Here is a 12219-nt window from a genome sequence, read left to right as displayed (position 1 = left end):
ACCTCAGGCCCACACCGACTCCCACGGGCAGGCAGGAGCCCCGGGAGGAGCTCCGCTACCGGCACAGCTCCATCCTCCGGGGCTCAGTAACGGCAATTGCCGAAGTGGCGGGCAGCCACCAGGGAGCGGAAAAAGAACCCTCCTTTCCCCGTCCGAGCAGCGCCGGTAAACAGCGGCCGCGGGAGGCGGGGCGGGCGCGGCCGTGCGGGAGGGAGCCGTGCTGCGTGAGGGGCGGGCTGTCGGCCCTGCTCCCTTCACGCCCCGCCCGCCACCACCGCGGCGGCCGCCGGGCTGGGCGAGGATGGAAGCAGACGCTGCTTCCCGCGCGGGCTGTTCCCGGGCAGGCGCTCCCGGGAAAGGCTCTCTCCGGGCAGGATGAGCCGGGGCAGCCGCTCGCAGGGAAGGCTGTCCCCGGGGAGGGCCGTCAGCCCCGCCGCCATGTCGGGGGTGGGGGGGGCACGGGGCTCCCCCATGGCGCTGACGCGCGTTGCCATGGTGACGGCCGGGCGGCGTTGGGGGGGTGGCGGGATGACAACAAATATGGCGGAGAGGAGCAGGACGGCAGAGACGGGTCAGTGCCAGCCGCAGGCGCCTGGGCGGGGGGAGAGGGGGAGCCCCCCTTCTCCAGGGGCTTCTGGCGGTACAGGGGGCCCGGCTCGCAGCGGAGTGCGGAGACGGAGCCCTTCTCCTGGGGGAGACGGGGGGGAGCACCTCTGACCGAGGGCACTGAGGTGGTGAAGGGACCGCGGCAGGAGCTGTGACGAAGGGCAAAGCCCCTTCCCTTGGGGGACATGGTGGTCGTGGGGAAAGCTCCTTCAGGCAGGTAGAGAGGGAAGAGCCCGCCTCATTCCTGGCCTGCCTGAGCGGGACTGACCCGCTGTGGCGTGGAAGGTGTGAGGGCCACAGGCCGGCTCACCCGGCCTGCGCTGCGGGGCCGAGGAGGAGGCTGATGGTGGGGCAGCCTGCACCCTGCCCCATCCCCATCCTCCCGCACCCTGCCCCATCCTCCCGCACCCTGCTCCCTCCCCATCCTCTCGCTCCCTGCCCCATCCTCCCGCACCCTGCCCCATCCTCCCGCGCAGGGGCAAAGGTGGCGGTGGCGAAGAGCAGAGCAGACCGGCGGTGCAGAGGAGCTTCCCTTACACAAGAACGACCGCCTGCGTGAATTAGCATGAAAAAATAATACATGAAGACACAGGTCTGGGACTGAAACTGCAGCACAAGGCTGGTAGCTTGCGGGTTGACCTGCAGGTGCTGCTTGACCTGTCTGGGAGGTGTAAAGTACCCGGAGGCTGCAGAGGGACAGCGAGCAGCGCACCTGACAGCTCCCATCCCTTACACTGTTACTGAAGATTTCATTAAGGAAGGTGCCAAATGTTATTCTTCCTATCCAGGATGTATTAAAGTGGCTTTAACTGTCTATCTGAGATAAGTTTGTCTGTGAAACTGAAGCTTTGTGTCTCCTCATAAATGATAAGGACCCTCTAGGTACAAGGGTCTTTCCTGTTGTAACAAAACACAGTTAAGGTCTTTTCCAGTCCACGTGAAAACAAAAGCCCTCAAAATATATTATGAAAATTATAGATACTAACATTTGGAAGATGGAACAAAGATGACAGTATTCCTGAATATTTAATCTCGCACAGTACCATACATAAATTATCTGGGTTCCTGAACCAGGAGTTCATTTTCCCAGCCTGCTGTGTTAGCTGCTGCACCTCCGCTTTTCAGCCTCAGAAGTGGCTCCAAATAAATATGCATTACCCATATAACTGATCTTGGATTTTTAGTCCATTTAAGGTGAAAAAAGGGATAAGTATATCAAATGCTGTTGTGTTCTGGGAAATGAAACTGCAGGCTGCATCTAAATGGATTGTCCATATGGTTCTTGAACTCTGTGTTCAGCCATACTGTTTATGAACCCATGGAAAAACACTGTGAAGTTTATTGTGTGTTGAACTTGTCCATGGAGCAGGTGATTATTTATTTTCATCCTCTGCACTCTGCAGCACTGCCAAAACAGGTGATCAGCTCTGCCTGAGCTGTGAACTGGGGAACAGATCTCTGGTGGCCATTGGACTTTGTCAGCTCTCCTGCCTACCCCCTGTGCCCTTGTCAGTAACTTCAACATGGAATGTAAATTTCATACTACTTCCAGGTTAATTTACATTGTGTTCTCTGCTGTATTGCTTAAACCTGCAGCATCACAGTATTTGTTTTTTAATTTCAGCCTTGCCCAGAACTTTTCCCCCTTCTGACCACTGCAGCTGACTAACCAATGATTTTCTCACAAATGTTGCGTTCCAGCTTGTGCTGAATTCATGTCCTGGTCCATGTCTGCTTGAGTTATACAGTGCTTGTCTGGCCACTTTGCAAGTTTAATTTGCAAGTCCTTCTGTTTTGGAGAAGCCAGATAAGGAATTAAAAATGCATATAACCACAAAGATAGGGAAAAGACCCAAAATCCTCAGAGAAAAGGAAGCAAGCTTGTGATCTTGGCCCACTTTTAAGAAAGGTCGTGGAAAGTAGAGTGTGAGAAAAAAATGGTGGGATGTTTTGGATTTTTTCTGACTGTCAGCTGACACTAAGTTGACAGGTTCTTTCCATGGCAAATCCCTCAAAGAATCTCTTTTTTCCTCCCCTTTACTGCAGGGTGACACTGACACTGTTGTTGAACACATAATTGGGGAATGTTCCTGCTGCATCCTCACTGCTTAGTGTATCTTCATCACGTGTGAGATCTTGAGCAGTCTTTAGGAGAGACAGGAATGTAGCTCTGGAACCTGCATTTTGCACAAATGCAAGGAAAATAAAGCCATTACAGAAGGACTGAACATTGTTCAAACCATATAAATCAATTTAGCCAGTATCAGTATGTGATACTTGCTAGATGGTTTTTGTTTTGTTTTATTTTTTTTTTTATTTCTTTAACAGCAACATTATGTTTTTTGTCAAGGATCAGAAAGCACATATAATAACTCATCATCTCATCTTGAAATACTGATATCTGAAATTTTTGCATAAGGAAACTGTGTTACAGAGAAATGGATGGTAACTTATTCATGGTTTATAGCAGCACAGATTGCTGTGATGGACCATTCTTTACTGATTTAGTTCAGAACCCAGGTTTGACAAGAGTTGATGTCAGAAAAAATACAGTGTGCACTTGGAGATAAGGGATTATAAAAATTAGGTTTCTTCCTAAAGGTTATCTGACAGAGAATTATGCACATCTAGGATGCTTATGACCCCTCTAAACTCCTAGATTTGAAAATACACTGTGTCAAGACATTTTGTAAATTAATTATACTTTATGGAAAATACATATTTTTATAAAGCAAGAACTTTTTGTTTCAGTTTTATTAGTATCTCTTCCTGTCATAGAGAACTAAATATCTTAATCTGTTTTATACTGGTAATTATTTGTACTCTTTCCCTATATAGAAACATTTTCATATTCCATTCCTTTTCCTTGCAGAAGATTTTTGTTTTTGTTTTTGCACATTTTTAACCTTTTTAGTTTTTTTTATTTGGGAAGGGGGATTAGGGCACACAGAATTGGACAAAGCATTTCAGGAGAGTGATTTCCATCAGCTTTTAGGCTGAACAATGTTAGGCCCAGCATTGTTCTCTACATCATGGTTTCAGTGCAATTTCAAGTAAAATTGAGACTTAATATGGAAGGTAGATAATCTCACACCTGTCTAGTACAGAGTTCATATTCTGCTGCTATCCTCACTGGACTAGGCAGACATCTGCTCTAATACATTAAAATAGTTTCTATATTCTGATGTTTGGTTAGAGTGCTGCAAATCAGCTCACTTTACTCTGAATTAATCATTTTACCATTGCAGTTGGCTCCTTAGTCCTACCTGCTTTCTTGAAAGTGTTTATATCAGCTTTTTGCAGCAAACTCTAAATTTGTATGCCTCCTGTTTGGGTTTCCAGGCTGAAACCTTCATGTCTCAGACTGGGAATCCAACTTAAAAGCAATGTAAATCTTCACAAATGAAGTTTGCAGGAGGATGGAAAGAACTGAGTGCAGTTATTTACTCTCAGGAGCTTCTTGGTTTGATTTCCAGTTGTTCTGCTCAGCTGACCTTGCTGTCATAAACCTCTGGAAGATACAGGATACAGGAAAAGAACCAGTTTAGTTAAGTTTCATCAAAACTAGATAAATGTTATTTTTCCAGTTCTGTAGCAAAGAGGACATTTTAGCTTCTCTAAGGAAGGTTTAGAGTAGGTCAAAGTGAGTGCAGAGTGCTTGTATTTGCTAAAGTTTTTGACCCATGAACCAGATGAAAGTGTTTTCCAATTTAGAATTTCACTAGTTATCTCATTCTCCCCAGGTTTCTGTTCAAGGCATCTGTATTACCTTCAGAGGACTAGCATCTGGAGGCCTGAAGGATCAGAGGGTGCAGGTTATCTCTGAGTTCTGTAATAGTTTTCTATCTGAGGCAACTGCATATTAGCCTGGATTGACAGTTCTAATATGTGTTATTCCACAATTGCTAGTCATTTTGTGGATATTAGTATTTCTGGTGTTTCATTGTGTCATCATCACTGAAATCATAGTGAAAGCAAGGAAAGGCATGTACTCACAGTTCTGGACAGGATATAAATAAATGTCTTTAGCCCAAAAATCCTGGTTATCAGAATAAACAGGCTTCCCAGCTGAACATGGAGTTTTTAATGTTTATTTACATGTCACAGTCGGTACCTGGCAGAGTGGTGTTGAGTCACATTTCATGTTAAGAATGGTTGGAATTTTCAAAGTGTTCACAGCAGTGCTGTGACCTGGCTTCAGGGAGGAAATCTGCAAACCTCTGCTGAATGCTCAAGCCCCACCCAAAGTTTGTGTAGTAATTAATGTTTCTAAAACAATTGGTGTTCAGCTCATTATTTTAGAGATCTGCATGTGAAGGGGCCAATAGAACAGCTGTGTAAATGCTGCAGTGCTTTATAATTGGTTTCAATATGATTGTGCTGAGCTGGATTGTTTTGAAGATAGCTTTTCATTATTCTTTCAAAAAAGAATAGTTATTCTTTTAAAAATATTTAATCACATGTGGTATGACAAAATTCTAGTATCAGACACATAACTGCTTTCTTTTCAATGGCCTTAATTATTAAATAAAAAAGCCAAACTAAATAAGAAAATAATTGATTTGTCTTTAAATATAGGCTTTTTTGATAACTAATTCACTAGCTTTATCATGGGGAAATTTAAAATAGGAGAGATCAGCTAATTACTTTAACAATAGTACTTAATCTTGGTCATTAACATAACACTGTACATCAGCAGTACTTCTGATTCTCCAGTTAAACTTAATTTCTCCAATTGAATTACCTTTTCCTAAATGATTTCTGAATTTTAAAGTGTATACAAACAACAGAGCTTATTTTGTAATGTACACAACTAACCTGGGAGCGTTGCAGAATTCCAGTGTTTGGGTAGAGACACTGCAGCCTTCGTGCTGGAAGGGATCTGCCCACTGTATCCTCCTATCAACACAAGGAGGCTTCAAACGTCACTGGAAAACGTGTGGGGACTGGGCCCTGCCTTGCAGATGTTCACACAGCAGAAAGGGCTGTTTGCAGTTGTTTATAAAATGCTGCGGGATAGATTTGTAAACAAATCTAAAATGGGTTTTGTTCAGTAAAGACATTTGCCAGAACTTACTGATTGCATTGGTACATTTCAGCCAGAGCAGTTGGAAGTCCAGGGGACATTAGAGAAAGGTTTTGTAGTAAATCTGAGGCCCTTTTAAAGACTATTAACTATTTCAGTTTTAACTGTATAAGGTGAAATATTCATTGAAATTCTGTACAGAAATTAACTCTAGTTGCTCCAGAAAGCTATTATAGTGATCATTAGACTCTGTTGCCAGTAGGCTGCTATTCAGGTAATTTCCAACATTTTTCAGTTATCCAGTGGAAAAAAAATCCCCACTAGAAAAATTCATTGAAGAAGAGCTGCTAATGTATATTTGGTACTTAAAGCTTTGATCATATTTTTGTTACATAATTTGCCATATAAGGAGACCTGAGAAATACTAATGAAGGCTTTATACAGCCAGCAGATATAATTTCAGAAAAAGAAAGAAACAGGAATGTGTTGGGTGTTCCAGTTGCCATTTTTGAATGGTTTACCATTTCCTAGCCATATTTCATACATTTTTTCTTTGACGAATAATCAAAGCTTTGAAAAGTTACTTACCTCAAGCCTCCCAACGTTTTTTCTTTCAGTGAAGTTCAAAGCACCCTATTAATTACTAGCACTTGTGAGAGGAGGCTTTTGAATTTGTAAAAAGTAAAATGAGACACATTGAGAATTTTAATAAGTTTTATACTGAAATTTGTAAAACAGAAGTTTCTGCAAGTTTCTTTAGTGTGGCTGTCATTGCTTTTAGTAGGCTAAAGTCTCATGCAAAAGACCAGATCAACCTCAGAATGCATTTATGTGGCCTACATAGCTTTTCTGTTTTTGGAAGTGGAGTGATATAGATTTAATGCTGAATAAAATAGGTTTTTGGAGTCATGTCCCTGTGTTACAATGGAACCAGCTTGATCTCCACATGGGGCCACTGCCAGGACTGGGACACTGAGATCTGCAGCACCAGCCCACCCTTCATGTGGGGCACCTCACACAGTAGCTGTCAGCTGCCACAGGAGGGATGAACAACTTGTCTACGCTGGGAAATTTTCCTTCCTCTTCCTCTTTCCTCCATGGACAGAAGGAAATGGCTGAATAGTCATCATTACCCATTTTAAAGTTTTTAAATGAAGATGTCTGATAACTTGGTGACAGAAAGCAGCAGCCCCTGGATGAAGGAGGTGCTGGAGGACACGGAGGGTTTGTGCAGCTGTTTCCTGCTGATGTCACTGAGATGCAGCCGTGCTGCTTTGCTCACAGCAGTGCTGCTGATGCACAGCAGCTCCAGCACAGCCACCTGGGTGTGTGCATCAGGCTCCATCACTCTTGTTTCTGGAGGATTGATCACGCTGCCCTTTTCCAGAACTACAGATGGGAATCTGTAGAAACCAGCTTAGATTTCTCAAGTGATGCCCAAAGGTAGTTGGCAGAGTCTTGATGCAGAATTGCCATGTTTAGATTGCACTGTACCTGAGATAATGAGTTCTGGGCTCAAGCTGTGTCTGCCATTAATCTATAACAGAAGTAAACCAATTTACAATTGACTGAAGTTGGTTATGGGTACACATCAATGTGTCCCGTATCCCAGGTTCCTTGTCACATTGTCCCCACAACTAATTTTCTTGACTTTGCCACAGAGGCCAAGGCTGCCATTTAAGAAGTTCTGTATTTGTTAACTTTGGATTTTTACATAAGTTTCTTGAAGTAATTTTACTGTTTGTATGTTGAAATGGTTTGGAAAACTGCTCTACCGAAATAATAATGACTTCCATTTCATTTTGTCGCAGACTCTCAAACTCGGAATGTGAACTTCAGTATTAAATCTAGGCTCTCATCCTGCAAATGTTTGGCAATGAGTTTGATGTATTTGTGCATAGTAAATGCTTTTCGTGACTGGTTCTGTTTTAGGATAAGTTATGTATAAACGTTAGAGACTAAAACTTCTATGTTTTGATACATATATTTTCTAATATACATATGTATCCCTGTTCTCACAGAATGGTAAACTAGCTGATTTCATAGTTGCATTATGTCAAAAATCAAGCATAGAAAAGGGAATGGAGGAAGAAGTAGTTGTCTTAAATTATTATTATTAGATTAATAAGCTCTCTAATGATTCCATTTAAATACTAATTCACAGAGCTGTTTACTTAGCAGTGGATCTCACAATCATGAGTGAAAACTGGCAAGATTTTCCTTTTACATTTTGTTTCATAAGCACCTTGAAAAATGTGTTGAATTTCAATCTCCACTAAAGCAAGTGGAACATCAGTTGCCGTGAATCACCAGAGCAGAGCAGCAGGAATCCATCGCAAAGGGAGCCCGTTTGGATTCATTGCAGCTCTGCTGATGTGTTTTCATTTGCAATAAGCAGCAGAGGCACTTTGCCATTACAGACAACTTCAGTGCTGGGAAGCCTGGCAAGTGACTATCAGGTTTTCATGCATATAAAATGCAGATGAGGTGGTATGGTGTGTTTGATTAATGAAAAATTCCTCAAATAACCTATACAAATCCAAAAGCAGCAGCATTATTTCATGGGAGCTGTCCATGTGAAATAGGATTGTGAGATAAACTTGGCTCTGTACTACTTACCTACACCCAAAGCCTGTGGTGCTCCAGAACAGCAGATGTTTTGTAACTAGGCACAATACCACTATATCTGCTGGTTATTTTATTTCTGAGCGGTACAAATAAACAGTAATTTGATCTCAGAGCTTTCTCTGTGTAAGCCTTCTTGAAGGTGGAATTTTTGGCTTCTGTTCTGAATATTTGAAATATTTTGTATGCATTTCATATTCCCATAAATATTGTATCAACTTAGTATTTGCTTAGTTAAAAAAACTGCTGAATATGCTGTATTAGTTAGTAGTGTTCTCTGTAGTTTTTTTCCTGTTATGTTGCTGATGCAAGACAGTTAATAGATTGTTTGTTTTTGCTGACATTTTTTATGTTAGAAAACAGGAATTCTGAAAGAATATTTAAATTTTTTTTTTTGCTATACAGTGCTTTGTGAATAAAATAAAACTGCAATGATCAAATTGTTTGGAATGAAATACTAGATTATGTTTTTAAATAAAGGGAATGTGAGTGGGCAATACTTGGATCAAAGAAATTCTGGGTAGTTTAAAATACTACTTTTTGGAATGGACTTTTGGAAAGTAGGGAGAAATGCTGTTCTAAACAAAGAAGTGAAAGGAGTTGTTTCAATGAGTAATTATAACTATGGCAGTAATTAATAGTGTAATTGATTTCAGCAACCTGGGGGAACAAATTATTTCAGAAGTAGTACTAAAATCCCCAAATTGTTTTAAATATTCAATAGTGAAGAAGAGTGTAACTCAAAAGTGAAGAAACTGTGGCTGAAACTATTGCTGGCTTCAGTTAACTGGCAGAAGACATCCCTACATCCCTAAACAAAAGGTGAATAGGAAGCAAGAGCCAAGGGAAACAGCAGTTTAACCCAAAGAAGAATACAGGAATGGTGTGTAATAACCAGGATGGAAATTGTCTGTGTGCTGAGGTTGCCCAGGTTTCATTTACCACACTCAGGATGGAAGCCCAAGCAGCTGCAGTGACCACCTTTGTTCCAGTCCCTTGGGAAATACAGGGTCTTGAACAGAGAGATGGTGCTGTGCAAAGCTGCTGATGTGTTTCCCCACAGGATTTTCTGCCTGCCCTGGAACCCTCATGGAAGGCTCAGTTTCCCGTGGATAAAGATTCATTACCACCATAATGATGTTAGTGGTTGAGTCAGAAATTGAATTGAAGTCTCCTGAACACTTGAATTAGTGATAATCAAATATTTAAAAAAAAATTTGGATGTGCATCTGCAAGAAATTTACAGTAGTTGCACTTTAGGTATGAAAAAATTTAAATAGCTGTTAATAGTTGGTTTGGTGTAGTGCTACAGCTGACCTGTGTTGAGGCTCACCAGGCTGATTGCTTATGAAGAATAGCTGAGAATGAGATAAAAGCCCTATCCAAATTAGAAAGCACAGCTGTATTCCCTCAGTGCTAACCCTGGAATAATGTCCATGATCCAGCTTGCTAGCTCAGCATCACAGCCATGCTGTCTGCCTTTGGCCTTCCTGGGATTCCGCAAATAACCTCTTGCTTCCACACTTTGGCATAGACATCTCTTTAAACATAAATTTGGAAAGTTCCTGTTCAATCAGCAGACATAGTAAGCCATGAAAAGTGATGGGAATTTGGCATGAGCAGGCTAATTTTCATAAACACAAAAAGTGCTGTTTATATTTTCCATGCTTGACCTTGCTGATACTCTTGAAAGACTTCCATAGTACTTCATACCTGGTATTTTTGTGAGATGTCTTTTGTGGACAAACATTTTGAATGTGATAGTCAGGGCTGAGGAGTCTGAAAACTAGGACAAGAAATAAAGCCTTGGCCTTTTGCACGAGCTGAAATTTACCTACTTCTCTGTTATATCAAGAATATTTATTACCTATTGAGTCTTTTTCAGTTTCCCAGCTGAGAATCAGCTGGTCCCCAAGCAAGGAGACACACAAAGTTGTTAACTTGGAGAGATTAAACTTTGTTAGTAACTAAAGGCTATATAATCTTGGGTCAGGTTGCTACATCTAAGATGCTTTATTTACATTTAGCTTGGCTCAATGTGAGTTATCTTTAGTTTAGAAATTTATTTTCTCATGACTTCTTCCAGTTATGCTGTCAAGTTTAAGCAAGATAACCAGGGCACCTGAAACATGGGTATATACGTATTATCTAGGAGTATATATGGATTTATACACAGCATATATCCATGAATCTCTCCCTTTCCTTCCACTATTTTTATGCTCCATCAAATATAACACAAATCTGGGTATATAAAAGCTGATTTGTTTCAGTATTAAATAGCATGGGAAATATTTACAGCATTTTAGGATGGCAGCAGCAAATACTAGTGAGTAACTTCAACCACTACCGTCTTTTTCCAGTTTCGTGAGTAATATCAGGTTTTGCCCTTACCTGAAATTTCCTCCACTACAATTCCAAACCCTGCAATTGCCTGCCTGCTTGACTCAGTATTTTTTGCAGGTCACACGCCCTCCTTGTCTTTGGGAAATCAGTTGCATACAAATTTCAGAAATATGTGGGATGCTATGGAAGAGTTTCCCTTCTTGAAGTTCTGTGGTACTACACAAGGGGTTGGCTTTAACTCTTCAGTTCTTTTCCTGCCTCAGAACCCCTAGACACAGATTTTCCCCTGGAGTGGTAGGAACATTCCCAAATTTTTTTTTTTCTTGACCCAGAACTTGAATTCCTGTGTATTCTTTGCTGGTGTTTCAGCATCTCCTCTCATTCACATGCAGAGCTAATTCTCTGAGCCATCCCTTATTTCCCAGAAAGGGTGGACTTGCTGATACTTGTTTGTGGATGCAGCTCTGAGGACTAGTTCAACTCAATAGCTATTATCTTCTCTTTTTTCTGCTAGCTGGTGTTGCATATTATGTACTATAATTTTGTTTACTGTTTATATGTTTTATGCTTTTGTTTGATGTGGTTTTTTTTACTTAAGTATTGCTACTATAGCAACTGTTGAATCATGTGATACCTTTGATGTTATCAAGATACAAATACTTGTTGAAAATAAATCTATATATAATGAAATTCACTGATCCTTACAATGTTTTTAAATAAACATCTTTTCAGTTTATGTATTAAATACAACGGTATTTTCATTCTTTTTTTTCATTTGTGGTAGAATTGTAGTCTAGAGCTTATAAATGCAGTAAAAAGAGTAATGGATTTTTTTCTTTTGCTTGCTGAGTTCAAAGCATTAATTGCTTTTAAAATTTTCAGTAGAAAAATCTGTTCATACCTTCTTGGACACTTTGGATTTCACTGAAGTGATACAAAAAATTTCATTGCCATTTGTCTCTAACAGAAAGGTATATCCTTGGGGATAGCCCACACTGAGATAATAAATGAGTAGTCTTGAAGTAAAGCTTTTAGGTTGAAGGTTGGAAATAAATATCACATATGAAATAAGTGCAACTCCACACAAGCTGACTTTTCTTCTTTTTCTATAAACTCATAAGACAATGCCAGCCCCTGGAAGTGAGGAGTCATTGGGCAGAGCAGTGTCTGCCAAATATCTCCAGCTGAATGTTCCTCGTTGGATTTTGGATAGCAGCTATAATTGACCTTGGATTGATAGGTGGATCTGGTCTTTTTGAAAGGACCAAACAGTGGAGATTTCTCATCACCTTTCCACACTTGACCAGCCTAGTGGTCAGTGCTTTGTTTTGGGCTAAGCACCTCGTGTACCTTTTTGTCCCTGCTTCCCCTGGGATTTCTGCTCAGTGTGTTGCAGGCAAAGTTCTCTTTGTGGTGCCACTGAGCCTTTCATTTTGCTTTACATATTTGCACATAAGAACGAGATTTTCCACCCTGAGCTTTGCCTCAGACACCAATTCCACACCTTCTGCTAGAGTAAAGGATTTTGGGTCTGTGCAGCTAAAGAGGCATGAGCTATTTAGATCTACTTAAGCTTCTAACCCAAAATAAAAATTAATTGTGGGTTAGGTAAGGAGTTG

The 12219-nt window shown here is 41.2% G+C and overlaps 1 protein-coding gene across 5 annotated transcripts in view; it reads left to right on the top strand.

Moving 5' to 3' along the window:
- Positions 1-532: 532 nt before the first annotated feature.
- The window catches only part of LOC135451325 (cytosolic carboxypeptidase 6-like), an 876962-nt gene continuing 865275 nt past the window's right edge, over positions 533-12219 (top strand). For all 5 annotated transcript variants that reach the window (XR_010441278.1, XM_064720414.1, XM_064720413.1 and 2 more), the window contains exon 1: positions 533-571. Coding sequence is in view for 4 of the 5 variants with exons in the window: in XM_064720414.1 (XP_064576484.1) it covers positions 541-571 (31 nt within the window). In the remaining variant the exon portion in view is untranslated. The remainder of the gene's footprint in view (positions 572-12219) is intronic.

The sequence above is a fragment of the Zonotrichia leucophrys genome, chromosome 8 (assembly GCF_028769735.1).
Source record: "Zonotrichia leucophrys gambelii isolate GWCS_2022_RI chromosome 8, RI_Zleu_2.0, whole genome shotgun sequence".
Lineage (NCBI taxonomy): Eukaryota > Metazoa > Chordata > Aves > Passeriformes > Passerellidae > Zonotrichia > Zonotrichia leucophrys.
The sequence above is the reverse complement of the archived record's forward strand: the minus strand, read 5'-3'. Positions and strand labels throughout refer to the sequence as shown.